The sequence below is a fragment of the Schistocerca piceifrons genome, chromosome 3, assembly GCF_021461385.2.
Source record: "Schistocerca piceifrons isolate TAMUIC-IGC-003096 chromosome 3, iqSchPice1.1, whole genome shotgun sequence".
Taxonomy (NCBI): domain Eukaryota; kingdom Metazoa; phylum Arthropoda; class Insecta; order Orthoptera; family Acrididae; genus Schistocerca; species Schistocerca piceifrons.
In genome coordinates this window covers 500,964,410-500,990,654 of record NC_060140.1, presented here as the reverse complement: position 1 = coordinate 500,990,654, position 26,245 = coordinate 500,964,410, and the positions used below count along the sequence as shown (strand labels likewise).

Here is a 26,245-nt window from a genome sequence, read left to right as displayed (position 1 = left end):
GAGATGTGATAGGTCGCAAGTAACGTAAAAGGAAGCTCAATCTGGGTTTCTCATTCTGCCAAAGTCCTACAATACAAATGGATAACTCAGTAATCTGGACAGAGATGCAGAAGAGCTGCGATCTGATTAAGGGTATAATCACCTGAGAAGATTGTGAGGATTTCATAGGGATGAACTAAGAGGTTACGAAGGTTAGATGGATGGCGGAAAGACACTCTTGGTGGAGTGGGGAGGATTTCATGAAGGATGGATCTCATTTCAGGGTAGGATTTGAGGAAGTCGTATCCCTGCTGGAGAGCCACATTCAGAGTCTGATCCAGTCCCGGAAAGTATCCTGTCACAAGTGGGGCACTTTTGTGGTTCTTCTGTGGGAGGTTCTGGGTTTGAGGGGATGAGGAAGTGGCTCTGGTTATTTGCTTCTGTATCAGGTCGGGAGGGTAGTTGCGGGATGCGAAAGCTGTTATCAGGTTGTTGGTGTAATGGTTCAGGGATTCCGGACTGGAGCAGATTCGTTTGCCACGAAGACCTAGGCTGTAGGGAAGGGACCGTTTGATGTGGAATGGGTGGCAGCTGTCATAATGGAGGTACTGTTGCTTGTTGGTGGGTTTGATGTGGACGGACATGTGAAGCTGGCCATTGGACAGATGGAGGTCAACATCAAGGAAAGTGGCATGGGATTTGGAGTAGGACCAGGTGAATCTGATGGAACCAAAGGGGTTCAGGTTGGAGAGGAAATTCTGGAGTTCTTCTTCACTGTGAGTCCAGATCATGAAGATGTCATCAATAAATCTGTACCAAACTTTGGGTTGGCAGGCCTGGGTAACCAAGAAGGCTTCCTCTAAGCGACCCATGTATAGGTTGGCGTACGAGGGGGCCATACTGGTACCCATGGCTGTTCCCTTTAATTGTTGGTATGTCTGGCCTTCAAAAATGAAGAAGTTGTGGGTCAGGATGAAGCTGGCTAAGGTAATGAGGAAAGAGCTTTTAGGTAGGGTGGCAGGTGATCGGCGTGAAAGGAAGTGCTCCATCGCAGCGAGGCCCTGGACGTGCGGAATATTTGTGTATAAGGAAGTGGCATCAATGGTTACAAGGATGGCTTCCAGGGGTAACAAATTGGGTAAGGATTCCAGGCGTTCAAGAAAGTGGTTGGTGTCTTTGATGAAGGATGGGAGACTGCATGTAATGGGTTGAAGGTGTTGATCTACGTAGGCAGAGATACGTTCTGTGGGGGCTTGGTAACCAGCTACAATGGGGCGGCCGGGATGATTGGGTTTGTGAATTTTAGGAAGAAGGTAGAAGGTAGGGGTGCGGGGTGTCAGTGGGGTCAGGAGGTTTGATGGAGTCAGGTGAAAGGTTTTGTAGGGGGCCTAAGGTTCTGAGGATTCCTTGAAGCTCCGCCTGGACATCAGGAGTGGGATTACCTTGGCAAACTTTGTATGTGATGTTGTCTGAAAGCTGACGCTGTCCCTCAGTCACATACTCCCGACGATCAAGTACCACGGTCGTGGAACCCTTGTCCGCCGGAAGAATGACGATGGATCGGTCAGCCTTCAGATCCCGGATAGCCTGGGCTTCAGCAGTGGTGATGGGGAGTAGGATTAAGTTTTTTAAGAAGGATTGAGAGGCAAGGCTGGAAGTCAGAAATTCCTGGATGGTTTGGAGAGGGTGATTTTGAGGAAGAGGAGGTGGGTCCCGCTGTGGCGGAGGACAGAACTGTTCCAGGCAGGGTTCAATTTGGATAGTGTCTTGGGGAGTTGGATCATTAGGAGTAGGATTAGGATCATTTTTCTTCGTGGCAAAGTGATATTTCCAGCAGAGAGTACGAGTGTAGGACAGTAAATCTTTGACGAGGGCTGTTTGGTTGAATTGGGGAGTGGGGCTGAAGGTGAGGCCTTTGGATAGGACAGAGGTTTCAGATTGGGAGAGAGGTTTGGAGGAAAGGTTAACTACTGAATTAGGGTGTTGTGGTTCCAGATTGTGTTGATTGGAATTTTGAGGTTTTGGAGGGAGTGGAGCTGGAAGTGGGAGATTGACTATATGGGAGAGACTGGGTTTGTGTGCAATGAGAGGAGGTTGAGGTTTGCTGGAAAGGTTGTGAAGGGTGAGTGAGTTGCCTTTCCGGAGGTGGGAAACCAGGAGATTGGATAGTTTTTTGTGGTGGAGGGTGGCATGCTGTTCTAATTTGCGGTTGGCCTGTAGGAGGATGCTCTGAACAGCCAGTGTGGATGTGGGAGAGGAAAGATTGAGGACTTTTATTAAGGATTGGAGTTGACGGGTGTGTTCATTGGCTGAGTTGATGTGTAGGTGAAGGATTAGGTAGGTGAGGGCAATGGATTGTTCAGTTTGGAACTGGTATAGGGACTGATGGAAAGAAGAGTTGCAGCCAGAGATGGGAACTTTAAGTGTGAGGCCTTTGGGGGTAATGCCAAATGTCAGACAAGCCTGAGAAAATAAAATATGGGAGCGTAATCTGGCTAGGGTGAAGGCATGTTTGTGGAGGGAATGTAAATAAAATTTAATGGGGTCGTTGTGGGGGTTTTGTGAGGGTGACATGGTATTAGAAGGTGGAAAGTGTAATATGAGGCTGAAATGAAAATGAAAATAAAAATATATGGGGAGAGATAAAGGTGAACTAGAAAGTAACTGGAGATTTTGCTGCTTGTGTCTGTGTATGTGCGGATGGATGTGTGTGTGTGTGTGTTTGTGTGTGTGTGTGTGTGTGTGTGTGTGTGTGGGCGCGCGCGCGTGCGTGTATACCTGCCCTTTTTTTCCCCCTAAGGTAAGTCTTTCCGCTCCCGGGATTGGAATGACTCCTTACTCTCTCCCTTAAAACCCACATCCTTTCGTCTTTCCCTCTCCTTCCCTCTTTCCTGATGAAGCAGTCGTTGGTTGCGAAAGCTTGATTTTTGTGTGTGTATTTGTGTTTGTGTTTGTTTGTGTGTCTATCGACGTGCCAGCGCTTTCGTTTTATATATATAAAAAAAAAAAGGTTGCATGGCACGAGATGCGATCCGGCGGCCTTCGGATTACGAACCCGAGCGCTTACCGCTGCACCACGACGCTGTAGAAAATTGTTAATCGTAGAGAGTATTTCACCGCAACGGTTTCTTTTAACTGTCGATTTTCTCGACAACGGCTGAGAAGTCCATCTTGGTGCTTTGCCACATTACACCTCTGGCCATTAGCTTTTATTATGCGCAGTATAAATCAAATCTGAATTTCACAATTGACGGCCTCCCCTTGTTAGATAATTTCAGTCCATGCTTGAGCCCCAGGTTGTAGTGTAGTGATGCTCGAGAGTAGTGCAGCACAGTGTGTTGGGTTGGCACCACATCAGCACTTCTTATGCATGTGTAGTGAGGCAACTGAGCAGTGCAGTACATTATCCTGACCAAAGAAGTTGCCCAACGAGTGGGAAGAGTTGTTATCTACAGTTCCTTGAAGTTTGAAATGTGTTACTATCATGAGTGTACTTAGGATACAGTGCTGTTAGATTTTATCATTTATGTCAATGTGTGTCTAAAAGGAACTGAGTGTATGGTCTATCCATCCAATCAGTGTTTTCAGTCAGAGAAATTGAAAGTTTCATCATGTTGTACTTGTGGATATCACTTCAGAAAGTAAACTACTATGTTTGACTACAGCTTACGGTACAAAAGACACGAACTACAATCTACTTGGACTAACTTTATTTGTGACCCATGTAGCTCAAAAGAAGAAATGAACATTCATTAAAATGCCCATAAAATTCTACACAGTTGTTTTTCAACTGTAAACAGTTTTACTCAATCATAGAACAAACAGTTACAAATGTTCATAGGAGTTTCAGTAGAATCACCATAGGAGAAATAGGAAACAAAGCAACAGTACCATTTGGTCTTCAAGTGAGTGTCACTTGATGCAATGAGAGAACTTTAATATACTGCTATAATGTTTACTGCTACAGATGTCTGTTGTACTGCCTTACATGCTCATTGGAGATGAGGCATAGTTATTGTTATGGCATTTGCTCAGTAGAGTTTAGATTCAGAGAAAAAAAATTCAACAAATATCTTTCTACAATGTGCTTTTGAAACAATTAATATCGAGTGAAAAATATGTTAGAAGTCAGTAGAAACTTTACTGTAATTTACTGGGGATATTGTGCAAAATGCTTTTATTATCCTAGAGGGATCCCTGAACATAAAGAGCAATGTGCAGTAGAAATCAAGCATTCATGCAAGGTAGTTTTCAAACAAGAAACAACTTTGATATTGAGACAAATGAAGTTATCCAAGTAAGAGATGCTATTCCAAAATTTGTTACAAAATAAATGATTTCAGTGTGTTTACCAGCTATGCTACTTTTAACTTCACTATTGACTCTCGCTTTACATCAGTAAAAGTAAAAGACTAAGGAAATGTGAAAACGGAGATCTGTTAAATAGTCAGTGATTCTCCTGCCACCTAATCCAACAATTTGTCCAAAAATTTCATCTATTCTGATAATCGTCTTGCTGATCGTATATAGGATGCCAGGTAAAAGCAGCTGATATTAAGGTGTCTGCTGATGTCTTCTTTTTTTTCTGACAATCATGCAAAAAAAGTACAGTTGGTAGCAAGCTATTGTCTGTAGTGGATTGCTGCTGGTGCTGCCCTTGTCACAGCTTTGTGACAAACATGTTTTATCCCTTCATTGCTACACTGTTCTGCTCTTTGTTGCATACATGCATGCAGTATCACTGATTTATTTCACCAGTCCTGCTCTGCACTGATTGTCATGCTGCTGTGGTCATTTAGAATCATTCCATTATAACTGTAGCCTGAAGATTTTTTTTTTGTTTTGTTTTTAATGACTTTCCATGATATGCTATACTTGTAATTAGTGGTATACATAGATGTGTGAGATAAGGAGTGCATATGGTTTTGTGATGTGCTTGTTTCAGGAAGTGACGTTTCTTGAGCAGTCAGCCTGTACTGAATGATTGGAAATCCTCCCAGTGCATCATTTTATTTAACAGCATTAAAATATTAACATAGTGTAATATTTTTCCAACAGATATTTCAGGATGGATGTATTTGAAAACAATTTTAGTCATCCTCAAGTTGTGTCTCAAAGCCAAAATATCATGCTGTTTGTCAAACAGTTGTGAACTTTACTAATGATAGTCTGAAAAACGCTAACCCCAAAAGCTACAGTTTTATCATACGGTTAAATATCCCAATCTACCACTTAGAATGAAATATTTGTTTCATACTGGAACTTAGCCAGCACAGTTTTGCCCACATTATTATGGCTGAAACAGGTAATTCATTAGAGCCTTGAGTTTTTAACATATTAATGATTTTGTCTGGTTTAAGTTATGAAAAAGAAAAACCAACTTTGACAATTCCAATTTTAAGTTCTGAAGTATAAATGTGTTCAGAACAGTGTCAAATTGTACATGTATCATGGTACCATAACTGATTTTAAAGTCTCCTCCTACAGTGGGAGCAACGTAATTCTTCTGTTGGTGATTGTGGATGCAAGCATTAGTCAGTCATTATTAACATGAAATTGCTGGTAAAAAAATTCCTTTCTAGACCTGCAGAGTGGAGCTTTTAAATTGATTTGAAGATGATTACATAACGCAAACAATTGAAAATCCAGGATGGACTGTAATAATATTACGAAAAAGATAGTTGCTACTCACCATGTAGAGGAGATGCTGAGTCTAGGCTGTTGGAAACTGTGGTTTCGGCCAACAAGGCCCACACACACACACACACACACACACACACACACACACACACACACACACACACACACGACAGTCTTCGGCAGCTGAAGCCAAAATGTCAGACTTCAGGTGCCAGATACTGTGTGTGCGCGCGCGCGCATGGGGTTTTTTCCAACAAATGCATTGTTGGCTAAAACATCATTTTCCAAGTCTTTTTTTGTGCTTATCTGCGACTCAGCATCTCCACTATATGGTGAGTAGCAACTATCCTTTTCATAATGTGATGACATCACTCAGAGATTTCAGAGTTCAGTACCTAATTTTGGTTGGGACTGCAGAGATTAAAACTATAATTATGTCAGAAAACCAGTGTTTAAGGGTGGATTCATTTAGCATCAGGAGAGAGGTACACTGTGGTGATTTAAAATCATGGGGTACCTCCCGATGTCGTGTCAGACCTTCTTTTGTCCATTATAGTGCAGCAACTTGACATGGCATGGTCTCAACAATTTGTGGGAAGTCTCTTGCAGAAATATTGAGCCATACTGCCTCTATAGCTGTCCGTAATTGCAAAAGTGTTTCCAATGTAGAATTTTGTGCACAAACTGACATGTCGATTTTATCACATATATGTTCAATGGGTGACAAAATCGTTCATACAAATTGCTCAGAATGTTCTTCAAACCAGCCGTGAACAGTTGTGGCCTGGTGACATGGTGCATTGTCATACATAAAAATTCAATCATTGTTTGGAGATATGGAGTCCATGAATGGCTGTAGATGGTCTCCAAGTAGCCAAACTGTTTCCAGTCAATGGTTAGTTCAATCCATTCCATGTTAGCACAGCCACCACCAGTTTGCATAGTGCCTTGTTGACAACTAGTGTCCGTGGGGTCTGCACCACATTCAAACCATACCAACAGCCCTTACCAACTGAAATTGGGACTCATCTTACCAGACCACAGTGTTCCAGTCATGTGTAGGGAATATCGGCTATGGTCATGAGCGCAGTAGAGGCGGTGCATGCGATGTCATGCTGTTGGCGAAGGCACTCTAATTGGTCATCTACTGCATTAGTCCATTAACTCCAAATTCACCGCATTGTCCTAGTTGATACATTTGTGGTACATCCCACATTGATTTCTGTGGTTATTCCATGCATTATTGCTTGTAGCACTGACATATTTATGCAAACACTGTTGCTCTGTCCTTAAGTGAAGGCCATTGGCCACTGCATTGTCCATGGTGAGAGGTAATGCCCAAAATCTGTTATTCTCAGCAGTCTCTTGAGTTCTTTAATGATTTTCAAAATGAAATGTTCCATGCATGGCCAAATCACATCTGAAACCTTTTCACATGAATCAGGTGAGTTCATAAGACAGCTCCTCCAACACACTGCCCTCTTTTACGTAGTGTATGTAGCACTACCGCCATCTGTATGCGCAAATATTGTTATCCCATGACTTTGGTCACCTTGGTGTATGTCAGTTATGCTTTAATGAAAAATTCCATGACCTGGTAGGAATAACCAGACAGAGTCCAAATGGGGTAAATTTGTAGAACAGTGTACAAGTGGTGGCCATGAAGTTTTATTTACTACCTTGAAAAGATCAAGTTGCAGCTGTGGAGCTTGATGATGCCTTAATTCTTTTCTGTGTATTCATCCTTCAATGTGACAGATTTTCCCATTTACTGATGACATGGTAGAGAATTTGTTTTTAGAAATCTATATTTTGGTTACTATACATTCCTGCCACAATAGTTTATTCATCCAAGGAAAGAGGAAAAAGTCACTAGGCGCTGTGTCAGGTGAAGATGGTGAGGCAAAATTTGATAGCTCAAAGAAACAGCACATGTAATTATGCCCTTGCATAATGAGCTGGGGTGTCATTATGGAGCAAAAACACCCCCTTGGACAGCTGCCTGTGACTGATTGCCCATTGGAACATAATCTGTCAGCACCACACAGTGGCAGTCCCAAAAAAGACTCGGTATCACCTTGCCCCATGATGCTTGGGTCTTCACCTTTTATGGTGGTGGTTATCCATCTTTTTTCCATGCTTGCTTTACTCATTCGTCATGTTTATGGTGATACATCCAGCATTTATCTGTGGTGATTACATTGCTAAAAAAGATCGCTCCTTGACACAGCATAAAATTTCCACTTCCACCTCAGTTCGACTGACAGTTTTAGTGTATGTGAGCTCACAGCATGCACTGGGTGGCGGCTTGCATCATATTCAAAATGTCGTCCAAGGTTTGAAAACTGTTCCATGACTGACTTTCATTTTTTTTCACTGTTGCCTAGATTGTGTTACTCTGATCTTCGAGCATCAGGACCTCAACTTTTCCTGGCTCTTGACAGAAATGGTCTGCCTCCTTGTTCATCATTCCAATGTGGTTGACTACACTGGAAGTGTCTTTTTCAATTAACCACTTTGTCATATGATGCTACACTGTTGCTATCAACTAAGCATGCATTGTTCCCCTTCAAAAATGGAAAAAGAATTTCTGCATGACACACTACTTTGTCAGTAGGCTGCGCCATTTTCTTTTGGCTCTTAGAGTAGTGTGCTACAGCTCAGAGCCATGGGATTTCAGTGTGTACCAGGAGGGCAGACATGCACCTGCAAGCAAACAAAATATTACTTATTTAACACTATGTGTTTGAGGTGGTAATTAAAACTTAATGTGACCCCTCTTGTCATTTTCCGGCAAATCATGCTTTCACCTGTTGTGTAGCAATGACTGTGTAGGTGTTAGGTACAATAATGTTGACTACAATTTGGTAGCCTGTATCATTCAGTAGCTTAGTGGACTCTTTTGAGTGAGTCTGGATTCAGTATAGTATAGAACCTTGCATATTGATGGATTCTGAAGAGCATCCACTACAACAGAAAGGTCCGTTGAATTCATTTACAATATTTCAGCAGGAGAATGTCTTGGCATATATGATGAGGAATTTGTAAGCTGTTTTCAAAGAAAGACTGCTTCCGTTGCTTTGCTTAAGTGCGTATTTACTTGATGTGTAGTTCATCAAATGCCTGTGGATGTGGTTGGTCAACGTCTTTGTTATGGTCCTTCCGCAACTACTCAGCTTTGTGGCCTTGACTATAACTGCGTGGAGTGAGACTCCCTATAAAAATATTATTCCATTGCACATACAGTTATGTAATTTTAGTCATTTGTGTTGTAAACTCACTAAACTATTGGAATCGGTTTAACAATTTCTTATTCAGAATCGCTGTAGGAAAATGTTCAAGTAAATCATGTAAGACAGAAAATGAACTGCCACAAGGTGGTTCCAGTTCCCATATTGTTCGAATTATATACAACCAAGATATTGGCAAGAACATCTCAAAAATACTGTGATGCAGACGATATTGCTCTATCCATACAAGTAATTTCAAAAGGAGGAGAAGAAAACCCTCCAAAGATCAAGGTACACAAAGTGCACATTATAAACAGTGAAGGCCCTGTCCGAGCCCCAGTAAAATGAAGATGTGTATATTCCACTTAAAGAGCAAGGTCACTGAAATAAAACTTAGTATCAGTTGCTGCAGTTGACAGCTAAACTGCAACCTATGTACTAAATATTTAGGTGAAATACTTGATCACTCTCCAATGCTTAGAGGAAATAGCATTATCAAATAAATATTTAGGTGAAATACTTGATCACTCTCCAATGCTTAGAGGAAATAGCATTATCAAAAGTTTACTGGAACAAGCTGGAGGAGGGGAGGGGGGGGGGGGGTAGCACAAGCAGACACTTTAATATACAGCAATATTATCAGTTGTGTGTTCTGTAAGCAGATACTGAGCTTCTATATGGCTGCAGTAAGTTCTCAGTGAGATTTATGTCCATCCAAACAACATATTGAAAATAAAATAAACACAAGTTTCCACATTTCATGTCTTGTGTAATATAGCACCAACAGATCTTGTTTAACAACAGAGAGTGGACTAAGAATGGAATAATTTTTGCTACAGACCAGTTACTAAAAACATTGCAATAAAAATATATTTCTTATCTTCCATTTACTGGGCTTAAATCTAGAAAGCCTGGGTGGCCTGAAGAGCTAATTGGACACAGTTTTCTGGACAAGGCCTGAAGAATCAGACAGAAACAATTACTACAGCTATACAACTGCCAAGAAAAATCTGGAGTCAGTTCAACAACATAAGAACAAGTACCCAAGATACCAGCCAGGTATTCCATCATAAATGGGGTATTTTATACACAACCAAGAGTGTGATAGTGACATGATGGCTTACACGTCTTGCCCAGCAGAATTTTTTGGAAGGGAACTGGAATGACTTCGTAAAGGCTGCTCCAAAAGGTTATTGAATGGTTAAGTTCCTTGGCCATAGAACTTTGATGGAACTGAGTAAGTGCTCCAGTCCCTTTGAAATCAGTCCATATTATACTATATACTATTGGGGGAGGGGGGGGGGGGGGGTGATACGTGTGCAAGAACAGTAGAGTTAATTCCAAATTCCAAAATGCTTAAACCACATCAAGCTTGTAGTATGCTAACTGACCCAGCAGATCATTGTAATTGCCCTTTTATGGGCAAAGAATATTCTTCGTGGATGCACAGAGATGCCCCAAAGAATATCGTCATAGAAAAGTATAAAATGAAAATAAGTAAACAAGATGTTGCTTTTCAGTCACAGCAGCACTGGAAATTATTTTTATAGTGAAGAACATAGCGTACATTTTCTGTGCAAGTCTTTGAATTTCATAGTTCCAAGAAAGATTTGTATATCTTTTTTTAGTATTAGGTTGGTAAAGTCACAACAGTCTACTTGAGAAGGAAGTCCAGAATTGCATTGACAATAAGGAAAACACTCCATAATAGTTTGTAAGCCCTGATTTTGTAGTGTTGTAGATAATTAGTGCAAATGTACTATTCACTGATTTTTTTTCTCTCTCTCTCTCTCTCTCTCTCTCTCTCTCTCTCTCTCTCTCTCTCTCTCTCCCCCCCCCCCCCCCCCCCCCCTCCCTCCATGGCCATGTATGCTGGAATTGTCTTACATACAAATATTACAATATTTGGCACCATTATGTATACAAATCTCATGTCAGCAAAGAAGATGAAGCATTACTGTGAGAGGAGTTTTCTTATATTTTCTTGTTTCCCTGGACTCTCAGCAGACCGCAGCCACGTAAATAAGAAAACTAACACAATATCTACATGTGTCAGAAAGTTTTTCTTCTTATTTTAGGCTGTAGTCACACTTTTATATTATCCCTGTATCCTACGAATGAACCAAAGCCTGCCACATGCTTTACTGAGCCTATGTGATCACTCCAGTTAATATGAAATCAGGAGGCTTTTGCCTGTTCTATTTCCATATCCGTTCTTGTCCTTATGGAGTTACAGCTGTCCATCAGTGGGCAGAAGAATAGCTAGAGATGAGGTTTGACATGATGGAGGTTTGGAGTGAGTTACATTAGCTGGGTGTAACACACCATCTTTCATTTTCAAAAGAGAGAAAAAACTTACTTTGGCACTTGAAGTATTTTACGGTGGTAGGATAATTCTCCCATCAGCGCGTTAATACAAATTTACCTTTAGATTCTCTATATCGTAGTGTTGATTAATCATCACTCTTATTTTGAGATCCACACTGTTTTCTGAGGCTTCACATTTTGTTTTGTAATTGTGATTGACTCTATTTAGAATCTCTCTATCCATACAATAAGGATATCAGTAGTTGGCAGGATGGCCAAGTTCCCAAATGTCTTTGTAGCAGAAGAAGCAGCTGTTGCCATATTCTGATTCATCTTTGATAAATCAAGAAGGTTACATGGGAACAGTATAAGTTTTACCAGTAAGTGACAAGAAGTTACTTTCTTTTAGATAACTCTCTGCTGGATAAAATGTAAATTACAGTGATTTGTCTGATTTTAGTACTGATGAAAATATGAAACCTTGAGGAGGAGGAGGAGGAGGAGGAGGAGGAGATGTGTTTCTTGAGAATAGTCTGCTAATTTTAAACTGAACAGTGTTTCCTTAGAAAAAAATAGGAAAATGGGTTTCAAAGAAGCAGTTAAGGAAAACTTAAATGAAGAATAATGACCATGATTCACACTTGTTGTAATTACTAATGGGCATTTCAATAATAACCTGCAGCACTATGGTCACCAATTAAATGCCACACATCTGACAGCATAAAAAAACTTTTTCAGCAATTGTATGCTTCATTGTCAAATTATGGTGGTGTCTCTCTGTGGACTGACATCTTCGATTCCCGTAATTTTGTGTGATCATATTCTCTTAATGTAATTTGGCTGCATTCTGCAACACTCTTGTTCTTATGACAAATTTTCAATTGATTAATCATTTTAACTTAGTTGTGTTACTTAAATAGGCTTGCTTCATTCATACTGGTTATTGATCTGAAATCCTCATAGATAATTAGTACATTACTCTTTTATTAATTAGGTATTGTTTTAGCTATAAAAATTTAAGGTAATGCTTGCATTTGATATATTGAATGACTTTACTCTTATAATGTATTCAGGAAAAATATTGTGGGTCTTACTGTGGAAAAAAATTTAAAAATTTTTACGTATTGGTAAATTTATTGCTCTCTTGCAGGTTACATTCATAGGACCAAATATTCCAGTCCATCCACATGTGTATAGTAACGGACATATCTGTTTGTCAATTTTGACTGAAGACTGGTCGCCAGCACTTTCAGTACAGTCAGTCTGCCTTAGCATAGTCTCCATGCTTAGCAGTTGTAAAGAGAAGGTAGTAAACACTAGCATTTTTACCATTTCTTTATAAGCTCACATACTGAATATCAGTGTAACATTCTTGAAATATATTTGAGATTACTATTGGAATGTGTTACACGTAACATGTAAGTTGTTGATCCTTATGGGACCTAGGAATAAAAGCAACCAACAACTTTTAATTATCTTTCTTGATGTGGGCTCTAATTTTATGCAGAAAAGCATTGCAAATAGAGAAGTGTTGTGCTAAAGAGATTTGTGCATCAGTCTGTAGTAAATGCAGAAAAAGCTCCCTATAATTTCATTTAAGAAAGTGAGATAATGTTTTGCAAAAAATTATATTTTTTCTTATCACCGAATCTGAATTATAGGAAACCTCCCAGTCACAGTCATATGCACAAACAAAAAAGTGTGTGTGTTTGGGGGGGATTCTGTAGCAGTGCATGTGTTGCTCACAAAACCTGGGTTTCAGCCTCAGTTGTGCATTCTCTCTCTCTCTCTCTCTCTCTCTCTCTCTCTCTCTCTCTCTCTCTCTCTCTCACACACACACACACACACACACACACACACACACACACACACACACACAAAAAAAATCAAAAAGTTTTGCATTACCCTGTTCCCAGAACTCCTGAAGATAGAAGTTTACTGTGGATATTGTATCACAGGCACAGTCCTTTTGACTGTTCAGAGGTGTCACTAAACCCACCCAAAGCTGTAAACAACCATGCATGAGCAGCGCCTATTAGACAGAGGGTGTCCGACATCTGATCAGTTCCAGTCATTCCACCAGGAAGGAGGAACACGGCTTGTGTTGTCTGTAGTTAACCATGTCTAGACAGTCAGTACTGCAATTCGATCGCATCCACATTGTTACTTTGTGCCAGGAAGGGCTCTCAACAAGGGAAGTGTCCAGGCACCTCGGAGTGTTGTTGTGACATGGAGGAGGTACAGAGAGACAGGAACTGTCGATGACATGCCTCACTCGGGCTGTCCAAGGGCTACTACTGCAGTGGATGACCGCTACCTACGGATTATGGCTCGGAGGAATCCTGACAGCAATGCCACCATGTTGAGTAATGCTTTTAGCGCAGTCACAGAACCTCATGTTACGAATCAAGCTGTGCGCAGTAGGCTGCATAATGTGCAACTTCACTCCCGATGCCCATGGCGAGGTCCACCTTTGCACCCAAAACACCATGCAGCGCAGTACAGATGGGCCCAACAACATGCCAAATGGACCACTCGGGATTGGGATCATGTTCTCTTCACCAATGTGTGTCGCATATGCCTTCAACCAGACAATTGTCAGAGACACACTGTCCGGTGAGTGCAAGGTGGAGGTTCCCTGATGTTTTGGGGTGACATTACGTGGGGCCGACATACACCGTTGGTGGTCATGGAAGCCGCCATATCGGCTGTGATATGTGAATACCATCCTCTGACCGATAGTGCAACCATATCAGCAGCATATTGGTGAGGCATTTGTCTTCATGGACGACAATTTATGCCCCCATCGTGCACCTCTCGTGAATGACTTCCTTCAGGATAACGACATCGCTCGACTAGGGTGGCCAACATGTTCTCCACACATAAATCCTACTGAACATACCTGGGATAGACTGAAAAGGGCTATTTATGGACAACATGACCCACCAACCACTCTGAGGAATCTACACTGAATCAACGTTGAGGGGTGGAACAATCTGGACCAACAGTGCCTTGATGAACTTGTGGATAGTATGTCACAATTAATACAGGCATGCATCAATGCAAGAAGACGTGCTACTGGGTATTAGAGGTACCCACTGTGTACAGAAATCTGTTCTACCACCTCTGAAGGTCTCAATGTTTGGTGGTACAACAAAAATGTGTGATTTCCATGAGCAATAAATGTGGATGTGGATGGAACAATATAGTTAGAGGAAGGAACAGCAGAGGAGGATGATAAGGAATATGGGAATAAGGACAGCTTATGCAGGAATAAGATGAGTCTGTGATAACTTCCACATAGGAAGCCAGGTGGAGGGAAAGTTGCAATACCCAGGGTGACTGCTAGGAAAACACTGTAAAGGATAACAGGGAATACAGAATAAGAGGCTGTCTCCCCAAAATGTAGTAAGAAGACACACAGAGACTAAAACAAAAAACATAATTAAACAGCAAGGTCAAACATTATGATGTTGTAGAATGTTGCAAAATGGCATAGTCTCTGCAACTGGACCACCAAACTTTTCAAACTGTTCGACAGTAGCTGTTCAATGATTTAAACTCATACGCAAAAAAGTGTGTGTAGTACTTTCAGCAAAGGAGTAAAAGTTGGGGCTACCTTAACAAGTCACCCAGACTCTGGTGGTGTCGTGTGTCAGTTACAGGTTTGAATAAGTGTCTTCCCTTGTGCCATTTGTTATGTTCAGTCCACAATTTTCCCGTATCAGTTAAAAGAAAGAAAGAAAGAAATCAGATTAAACTGTGTCAGACATCATTTTTCTGTGTGATTTGATGGGAACAACTGTAAATATTCCTCAAAAGTCCTAGTCTAGTTAATAAATTAGTGCATTCTTTTTTAATTAGTTGTTGAATAAATTAGTGCAAATTCTCTGAGTTTTCTTTTTTAATTAGTTGTTGAAGTCAAGCTTTATTCATTGTGGAATGGTGTTTATAACCCTACTGTGACTGAAAAAAGTACTGCAAAAGCAAAAGAATTCATTCTGATTCCAGGGTCACTTTTCTCTTTTAGCATTAGAATGTTGACTGACTTACCAATTTCTTCCCATTTTCTGTGAACCTTACTAAATGTGTAATTCAGTAAATCATACTACTTTCAAAAACTTAAAATTAATTGCTGATTTGAATTTTATATTGTTCATTAATACTTTTTTATTTCTGGAATGTTTGCTGTGTTATAGTTAAATAATGAAGGGGGAAATCTGTGGTGAAGTGAATTTTATATATTTACACGAATACGTATCAGAGCAGCACACACAATAATTATTCTCATTTGCAATGAAATACAATACTGGCCATTAAAATTGCTACACCAAGAAGAAATGCAGATGATAAACATGTGATTACATTTTCACGCAGTTTGGGTGCATAACTTCTGAGAAATCAGTACCCAGAACAACCACCTCTGGCTGTAATAACAGTCTTGATATGCCTGGGCATTGAGTCAAACCCAGCTTGGATGGCGTGTACAGGTACAGCTGCCCCTGCAGCTTCAACATGATACCACAGTTCATCAAGAGTAGTGACTGGCGTATTGTGACAAGCCAGTTGTTCGGCCACCATTGACCAGATGTTTTCAATTGGTGAGAGATCTGGAGAATGTGCTGGCCAGGACAGCAGTCGAACATTTTCTGTATCCAGAGAGGCCCGTACAGGACCTGCAACATGCGGTCGTTCATTATCCTGCTGAAATGTAGGGTTTTGCAGGGATCGAATGAAGGGAAGAGCCATGGGTCGTAACACATCTGAAATGTAACGTCCACTGTTCAAAGTGCCGTCAATGCGAACAAGAGGTGACCGAGACGTTAACCAGTGGCACTCTATACCATCATGCTGGGTGATATGCCAGTATGACGATGACAAATACATGCTTCCAATGTGCGTTGACCGCGATGTCGCCAAACATGGATGCGACCATCATGATGCTGTAAACAGAACCTGGATTCATCCGAAAAAATGACTTTTTGCCATTCATGCACCCAGGTTCGTCATTGAGTACACCGTCGCAGGCGCTCGTGTCTGTGATGCAGCGTCAAGGGTAACCGCAGCCATGGTCTCCGAAGCTGACAGTCCATGCTGCTGCAAAAGCCTGTCACTTCGACTGCTAGTGATACGAGGCCGTTGGGATCCAGTCTGACGTTCCGTATTACCCTCCTGAACCCACCGATTCCATAGTCTGCTAACAGTCATTGGATCTCGACCAACGCGAGCAGCAATGTCGCGATACGATACACTGCAATCATGATAGGCTACAATCTGACCTTTATCAAAGTCGGAAACGTGATGGTACGCATTTCTCCTCCTTACACGAGTCATAACAACAACGTTTCACCAGGCAACGCCGGTCAACTGCTGTTTGTGTATGACAAATCGGTTGGAAACTTTCCTCATGTCAGCACGTTGTAGGTGTCGCCACTGGCGCCAACCTTGTGTGAATGCTCCGGAAAGCTAATCATTTGCATATCACAGCTTCTTCTTCCTGTCGGTTAAATTTTGTGTCTGTAGCACGTCATCTTCGTAGTGTAGCAATTGTAATGGCCAATAGTGTAAGTGTTCTGTTTTGATGTTTCTGATTTCTGTAGGTCAGTTAGTATTTTATATGCTACAAAAAATTTTAATTTTTCAAGGATTTTACACATTTGTTTATCCTCCATTAAAAATTGTTGCTATATCTACCACTCACCAGTTGAAAGGACAACAGAACCACCTCATCTTCACTTGTATGTTCAATTTTCCATTCACGCACTTCAAGATGTATTATTAATTTAGAGCTTTCATTTTAACTTGTAATAATCTCTATTTATAAACAGTATGCTCCTGTGGCAGTGACTTAAATCATATAGCATGTCAATGTTCTTCTGGCTCTATATATTAGTGATCAGCATTTGTCAGCAGCTTACTAAAAAGCCTTGTCCAAATGTTTGTAATTACATGTTATATCAAATGCCAGGATCCTGGGTACAATGTCCCTCATTTCAGGGAATAATTATAGATCAGCAAAACCTTGATGAAGGATTTGATTCAGTTGTTCCAATCCAGAGTGGTATTGGGTGACGAAGGGTGCACTCCTTTGTAGCTGGTACTTGGGAGTAGTGGGAGGATTCGGGTTGTGTGTAGATATGGCACAGGAGATCTGTTTGTGGACCAGGTGTGTGTGGGTGGGTTAGTGCCTGTCTGTGAAGGGAGACCTTCAGCAAACTGGGCAGGGGAGTTTTCATCTTCACAGATACACTGTTCCTGGGTGGCCAGGTGGTATGGGATGGATTTTTGGATGTGAAATGGATGGCAGCTGCCAAAAAGCAGGTACTGTTGGTGGGTTTGATGTGCACAGAGGTGCAGATGGAGCCATCAAAGAGTAGGTCGTCAGGAAAGTGGCACACTGAGTTGAGGAGGACCGAGTGACGCACATGGCTGAGAATGAGTTAGGGTTGTGAAGGAAAGAGAATAGGGTGTCTTGGCCCTGAGTCCAGCTCACGAAGATGTCATCAGTGAACCTGAACCAGACCAGGGGTTTTTGGAGGCTACGAAGATTCCCTCTGGATGGCCAATAGCAGGTTGGAATAGGGTGATGCTATGTGGGTGCCCATGGCTGTACTGCTGATTTGTCTGTATACCTTCCTTTCAAAGGGGTAGTAGTTGTGAGTTAGGATAAAGTTAATAGGGTGTAAGAGGAAAGAGGGAGTGGGTTTGGAGTGTAAAGGACATTGAGAAAGATAGTATTCAACAGCAGTAAGACAATGAACATGAGGGATACTGGTGCATAGGGAGGTGGCATCAACAGTGAAGATTAGGGATCCAGGAGGCAAAGAGGTGGGGATGGTGGAGTGTTGGTGAAGGAATTTTTTGGGATCTTTGACATTGGATGCTAAATTACTGGAAATTGGTTGGAGGTTTTGGTTAATGAGAGCTGACATTCTTTCATTGGAGGCACAATAACCAGCTACAGTGGGGGGTGTTCAGGATTGTTTGATTTGTGGAGCATGTAGAAGGTGGGTGAGTGGTGGTTCATAGGGATGAGGAGGCAAATTGATTCAGAGGAGAGGTTCTGGGAAGGGCTGAAACTTTGCCCCTTCCCCGCCGCTCTCTGGATTGCTGCTTTTGTTCATCACAACAATTGCATTCTGGCCTGAGTGGCTGGAGATGATGGTCATGTGTGTGTGCGGTGTGCTTGCTTGTGCAAGTATATGTGTGTGTGTGTGGGGGGGGGGGATTCTGAAAAAGGCTTAGGCCGAAAGTTAAACGTGTAACAATCTTTTCATTGTGCCTGTCTGCAACTCAACATGTCATCTTCAAAGAGAGTAGCAGTCTGTCCTTTTTAGTATTGTTGATAATATTATTGACATTAGATTTAGTGTGAGGTTTTCTTTTTCAACCAAAACATTAGAAGTTTGTGCTATAAAACTACCAGCTTGTGTTATTGTTTACTTTTTGTAGTGGTATTGCCTCCATTTTATCTACAGTTTTCTCTCTCTTACGTAATGTGCTCCCCATTAATCACTAACACAGAAGCTGATGTGCACACATATTGTACAGAGTAATTTTACGTCTGTTAAAACTCTCACAATATAAACTTTAATGAGGGGGAATAAAGACTTGAAAAACTATGCTTGGCAGTAGCACTTCAAAAACAAACTGTGTTGTTTGGGAATAGAGAATCAACATTAGTTATGTTGTTAATTTTCTCACCAGAAGTACTCAGGAAAGCAATACATTAATACTCAACATTCTTTATAGATGGTTACATAATCTATGATATAAATGTTTGTCTAGTACTGAATGGCCTCTCTATCCATTGTACTGAACTATACTCCAAAAGCCGGCTGAAGTGGCCATTCGGTTCTAGGCGCTGCAGTCTGGAACCGTGAGACCACTACAGTTGCAGGTTCGAGTCCTGCCTCGGGCATGGATGTGTGTGATGTCCTTATGTTAGTTCTAGGGGACTAATGACCTCAGAAGTTGAGTCCCATAGTGCTAAGAGCCATTTGAACCATTTTTTTATACCCCAAATGATATAAATGTTTGTCCAGTACTGAATTGCCTCTCTACCCATGATACTGCACTAGACTCCCATTAAAATTACTTTGCGACTGACAGATGTCAGCGCTGGGGAGCAGAGTTGGAAGCTCATAAATGACATACTACTTGTTCATGCACTCAATGGTTGCACATGCATCAAAAAAAGAAACAAGTCGTCTACTTATTGTTTGTAGTGTTGTCCAGCTGGGTGCAGTCCTTTTCGTAACGTGATATTTCAGCAGCGTACCTAGCCATCTTCAGGTGATACCTGTATAATGAGTGTCTTTGCTACATCTGACCTCCTTTATACTCTTATTGCCTCCTCCACTGATGGTCACAAGGAAGGTCACAGGTGGAGTGGTGGAGGACAGTACGGCTGGATGCTGGGCACAAATTCTGGCCCCTCAGTACTCCTGTGGTGCTTTGGGTGCGGGAATCGCTCTTGGCCGATGCTTTGATTTTAGCTGGCAGAATGGTGGGTCCCAAGCCTGCTGGGAGTGAACTCGGTGCCTCTGTTGCTCAGCCTGTCAGCCACTCTCATTTCAATAGCCTCCTTCAGAATACTGTCCCAAAATAATGTGGTGTGTCTTAGCAGTTCAATTTCTTCATACTTCATTATGTCCTCTGTAGCCATGCCATGTGTTGTAACAACAGATTTTGCTGGTTGCTTGAATTTGGTGTGTTTTCTGCATTCCTTGCATCTTTCTTTGATTATCTGTACAGTGTCCTCGACACATGCCGTACTGTGTTTACTTGGAATACAGTAAACACCTGGTTTACGGATCCCCAAATCATCTTGCACCATACCCAATAGGGCACACATTTTCGGAAGTGGGTGGAAAATGCATTTAATGTTTACATTGAACCTTTATACCGATTCTTCTTATAGGTTGCCAGCATATGGCAGATAAGCCATTGTCTTTCATTGTTTTCTGTCTGCTGGGCTAGTACTTTCTACCTGAAAGCACATTGATTTGTCTCTCATTGTATCTGTGCTTCTTGAAAACATGCTTGACATAGTTGAGCTCCCTTCGTAGTCTTTTTTTTGTCCAGTATTGTATGGGCCCTGTGTACCAGTGTACCTAGCACATCCTCACACTATGAAGAATGATGGCAGCTGGCAGCTAAAAATCAGTGTTGATGACTTTCTTCTCCACACAGTACAAGGGGCTGGCCAACAGAGATGCCAGGTTCACTATCAGCAAAACTTGAGACTCAGCACTCAGCCAACTAAAATCACAATGTCAGCCGAGAGCAACTTCTGCACCCAATGTAAACCACAGGAATACTGAGGAAACAGATTTGCCGGCTGGTGTGACAGTGGTTCTAGGCACTTGAGTCTGGAACCGCGCGACCGCTACGGTCGAGGCTCAAATCCTGCCTCAGGTGTGGATGTGTGTGATGTCCTTAGGTTTGTTAGGTTTAAGTAGTTCTAAGTTCTAGGGGACTGATGACCTCAGATGTTAAGTCCCATAGTGCTCAGAGCCATTTGAACCATTTTTTTTTTTTTTTGAAACAGATTTCACACCCAGCATCTGGCAGCACTATCCCACTCACAACTCGACCTGTTGCGATGTGCAACTGGTAATGGAGGAAGGGGTTGTGGGTGATTAGAGTATAAAGGAGGTAGGATATAGCCAAGATACTTACTCAATAGGTATCATCTAAGGATGACAGCAAGGTGTGCTGTAGAAATCTTGTGTTATAAAAAGGACTCCACCTGGCTGGACACTTGACAATGGTACAAACATCTGATTCACTTGGAAAGCCTAAGATCACACACAGTCTACTTGATGACTGTGCAAACATCTTTGTGGCAGTAGGGAGGGCAGTGGTGGGGCTGCTGCTGCTATAGGGGTGGAGATGCTTTAAGATATCAAAATCATATGTTTTAGACGAGCGTTCTGTCACACATTGCAAAGTAACAAATAATCCAAATAAGTGGAGAAAATGGTAGGTGATGTACACAGTTGAAGTTTTGGTTACACATTATACCACTAATGGATGCAGGCCACTTGTATCTCATAATTTTCCATATTTACTGCGTGGTCATTGAAACTGCTGTCAGAATTTGATGAAATAACATCTTCAGTTTCTTCATTCTTTGATGCTTTCATTATTACTCCCTTTGCATGTCGTAGAGGAGTCTGCCAATATGACAACAAAGTTTATAGCATCTTTTGCCAATCTTTCCATCTCTGCTGATGTATATGTTTTGTTGTTCCTTTCTACATAACTTTTAACTGGAGCTCTTATGAGTTTGGTGGAATTGAAGTGGCAGTAATTTGGTGGCAGTTTGAGGATCCTATGACCATATTTTTATGTAATTTCATCCGCAACATATTAGAGGTAAAGGTAGCTTGTTTTGAGCCACGAGATCCAGTTATTCTCTCTTTCTACAATTATCTGTAGAATAATTCACAGATTCCAATTCTGTTTGCTTTTAGCTGAGAAAAATCTCCATTTGATTTGAATACATCAATCAACAACTAAAACCAAGGAATAATGATTTATATAAATTCTCAGTTTTTTATGTTCATGCACATGGAAATAAAGCACTCCATTGCTGTTTGTCATCCCATGAGAAGGTGTTACAAGGACATGTAGCTACAGTAACTGGGGTCTTACCTCAGGTGAGTACTCAACAAGTGGAAGATGACATGGGCTGCTTGTTGAACTCTGACAGCTGTTACATACAAGCTATAAATGGTGCAGAGTATGGGACTCAGTGAAGATAATTAAGAAATCAGGGTATAAATTCTAAGTGCCCCTACTTGGTACATAACAGTTGAAGACTCCTCTGTCACTATCTCCCAACCTAACTTCTCATCAGGAACCAATCTGCTGTTCAAAAAACCTATCTTCGTAGCAACAACTGGTGCCGAAGCTAGTCAAATAATCTAAGTCTAATATCTGGCAACATGTGACACAGAGATGGTGTCGACTGGAGCCTAAGGTATCTACTCTTAGTTGTGTGTTGATGTGCTCCTATTTGTATGCCCCCTAGGCCTGCTTCCAGCACACCCCGAGCCACTGGTCACACACACAGTGTTCTTCCATTACCATATTTGGTCATGTCTGGAGATTTCTTTCTGTTGCTGACTGCATCTCAGCATGTGGCCAGTCAAATAGCCCTGAGTGTAACTCTGCCTTTGTCACAATGCGCCATGAAGTCGCCTTGCACTGTTGTCATATTTCAAACACTGAGCTTCCTTGTAATCAATTTCTGGACTGTCTCAGTGGAATCATTCTCAAATTTTCTAATGAAGATGTTTGATGGAACTGAGGTTTGCAACACCTCCCATCCCCATGGCGAAATTTTATAAGCTCTGACCTCAGAGTTTATAAAATTTCTGTTCCTATTTCCTGTGCCATTGGAGCAGTCTTCTTTTTATTGCATCCACAAAACATGTTACATTGTTTACGTGGTGAAAGTGTACATTGAAAAACGCTATATAGTTCTACCCTGGTGGCAAGTCCATTTCACATGATACACAGTTCATAAAATATACGCAAAATCTTTCTTGAATACATTTAACACATTTTACGCAACAGCAATACTCTATGCTCATGTAGTGAGTCATTCTTGACTATCGGTTTTATTCATTTCCATCGTTGTCATTTCAATTTTATCACTGTGTGTGTACAGTCATTACACTTTTATGTTAACACTTAACATATTTATTACATTACACTGGTATTTGATGTGTCCATTTTGCTCTGAGTTTAATTTCCATTTTACCACTGAATATATACTTATTAAACTTTTTGAGTATATAATTGTTAAACTTTCTGTGTTATCATTTTACACGTGTACTACATTACAGTATTACATGAGGAGTCCATTTCGCTCACAGTTTAGTTTCATTCCGCTAAAAGTGAGATTTTTATTTTGTCTGTGCACAGTTTTGGGGATTCTTCCATTGGCACACCTGATTCCATCACACTGGAGGGTTGTAGTGTCTGACTTCGCTCTCTCCACATTTCTTTGACTGGAAATGGTGAAAGTCTAACAGATCTCTCTTCCTCCTCTGCAACTTCATTGATTTTGGAGTTATCCATGTGCATATATCTGACCAATTTCCTGGATGGACTTCTGTTCATGACAGTATTGGTTACGCAGATTTTTGCACAGCACATTATAGATCGCGAATATCCCCATATGGAACAGTGACTCACTGACCATCCTCAGAAAGTAATTCTTTGCTGTGATTCAATTTTACTATGCAGATCCTCAATACCATTTTGAGGGAAATATCATTGAGTCTTCTATTACAGAGTGTCTACAGCCCGGGACAATCGGGAGATCCAGGAAAAACCCGGGAATTTTTTCATCCGGGAGAAAACTGGGAAAAACGCGGGAATTTTATTGAATTCCGGGAATTTTTCATTGTTTTTGTTCTCAGTGAATTTTTTGCAATTTTCACTGGTAAGAACCAATACTCTAACACTGGATATTACTGTATCCTGCTACTGCTGAATAATACTGCAGCAATAAAACATGAACAAGAGAAAAAACTAAAATAAAACTTAAATTGCAAAGGAAATGCGCCATGCACAGCAACAAAACACAGTGCTCATACAAGCGTCTGCCAACAGCAAAATGCGTCAAAGGCTTTAGGGAGACTTTGCAATGCTTTGTAACAACAAATTGCCTCAGATGAACATGAAGTCACAAGCTGCAAGATTCGCGCAGCAGCCCTGGATCTAGGAGTGGAAGGGGCAAATTCATATTCTTGAGGAAAAAACCTTGTTTCAAAAAGCGCCTAGCATCCAGCGCACATTGGTCTATCGATTATTCATCAATTATTCGTATGACTTTGAAACGTGTCCCTGTCGGTTTTTGAACATTGTTGAACACATTCGAAGTTGATTTCTGAATGAATCATTAGTTGATTTGTGAATGCATGCATAGTGTACGTGATGTCTCTGCCAGTGGAATCCTTGTCACATCTAGAAATAAACTTTCCTGCAGACAAAAAGGGCTATACGAGCTGAGCAGAGAATAGCCGAACGAAAGAAAGCCAACCACTGTCTGATTATGTGGTTGATTGGGTTTGCGAATTATGAGCGTTGTTATGATTACCAGTGAAATCCATAGATTCAGACTACCAGAGTGCGAATAAATGACTAACAGGAATAATAGGTAAGAAAGATTAAATATTATCTTCCCGGTGTATCCAGGAAAATTAAATTTTGACAGAAAATTTTTGGCCAGACGGCTATACTAACAAGGGCCAGTTGTACAGTCTCCGGCTAGCAGCCGCTTTAAGGTCTATTCTGGAAGTAGCGCGGAAAACACGTTATACAAAAACGTAACAATGCCTAACCGGAGAATAATCGCGGGATAACTAAACTGGTGATTCTTGCAGAGTTAGTGAAGTTAATCGGCGAATAAGCTTTGACATTGGCAGGAATAGATACAGAATTAGTGATGACGACACTGTTTGTTAGAACGAGGAAGGAGAAGAAACGGTGACATTACTTAAATTATGGAAGAATATGACAATTCCAAATTTATATAAAAATATCGCACTACTTCTTTTTGATCTCATGCTTGAGAAACTGGAGCATATGAATGAAGTGTAAAACTATAACCTAATAGGCATATGATGTTGGTACTTTGTGAATTATGTTGTGCCGTGTTATAAAAATGACCATTTCTGCGAAAACAGTCTCCTTTATTTGGTGTGTGTTACAATTGCTGCAGTAATACAGGTAATCAGGTCGATAAACCACACCAGTCTTGGGCCTATTTGTATTAACAGCTTTTTCAGTATTAGACAATGACATTTCGATTTTTCATGTAACAAAATGTTTGACGAACTTTGATGAGGTAACAGATTCTTTCGCAGAAAGGAAAGCACGTCAGTAAAGCTTAGCAAGATTAGAGAGAAAAAGAATTCTAGGAGCTAAGGATTGAAGAAATGTGTACTGTCTTGCTTGCCTCTTGTCTTTACTGGTTTTATGTATCCTGTACTTAATTTTATGTTACACAAAGCAGCAAGTTGTTAGCTAATAGGGAATAAAGAGTGCAAATTTTCTGAAGAGTTTTTTTTGAAAGAGAAGAAAAGAAAGAAAAAGAGGGGCAGGATATCAAACCGGCCGACTGAGGCAGGAGAGGCACCATAGGGCATTTTAATTTTCCACTGTCCTGAATATAGTTTGATGGCATCCAGTACAAAATATACACGTTTCAATTTCACGGACCGAAATACAGTGACGTGTGGTAGAAGAATGCTGTGTGAACAGGTGTGGCGCTGCACTTTGGCTTGCTTAAGATCAAATAACATGTCTTACAATTCCTCGGACACATATGTTTTATATAACAGACTCTTCAGAAAGATGTGCGCTACAAAATGAACATATTTTTGAAACAAACATGAGGTAACTAAGTACTGGTGCCCAAGGAAATTTACATCCCGAAAACTACATTGAAAAGCTTAATATCAGGCCGAGGCCTACTTCACTGGGAATCTGGGACTCATTTAAAAATCAGCTCTTTAATGACAAGCCATTTAGAAGAATTTAGAGCCCAGAAAATCGCACGTTTTTGTCGTTATTAAAAAATTTACTGGCACATTTGTGTGATATAGCTTAAAATGTAATACATGCATAAAAGACCAACATTATATGTGAAATCATAGTTTCTCTTGCAGCGTATTGGCCTTAGAGACCAATATTATATGCGAAAGCTTTGTTTTTCTTGTAGCACCATTATATATATTAATTTAAACCATTAAATTTTCCTGTTCGTATGTTCACGCTACTTAACAGTGATGTTGCAATTGGATGACTACGCCATGTGTCCGAAGCTCTGAATATCCGCTGTCATCGGCTGGCGAGATCACGTGACATGAGCTATGACGGGCTTACAAAAACGCATCGCAATCTCGATTTCGGAAAGTAACATGCGGTGTTTGGTGGAATTCGAATTTATACTTTCGTAATACAAACATATGCAGCGTACATATTATTGCACATCAAACATCTTTCCAAAAGGTTTTTTTTCCTTCCTGAGTTTCATTTTCCAAAGCGCCGGTAGTTCTATGCCC

The 26,245-nt window shown here is 40.9% G+C and overlaps 1 protein-coding gene across 6 annotated transcripts in view; it reads left to right on the top strand.

Annotated features, from left to right (window-relative positions):
* The window catches only part of LOC124787724 (ubiquitin-conjugating enzyme E2 W), a 143,004-nt gene that overhangs the window by 46,185 nt on the left and 70,574 nt on the right, over positions 1-26,245 (top strand). For 5 of the 6 annotated variants that reach the window (XM_047254571.1, XM_047254573.1, XM_047254572.1 and 2 more), the window contains exon 4: positions 12,307-12,462. The exons of the other annotated variant lie outside the window; for it this stretch is intronic. In XM_047254571.1, the coding sequence (XP_047110527.1) occupies positions 12,307-12,462 (156 nt within the window). The remainder of the gene's footprint in view (positions 1-12,306; positions 12,463-26,245) is intronic. 6 annotated transcript variants of the gene reach the window in all.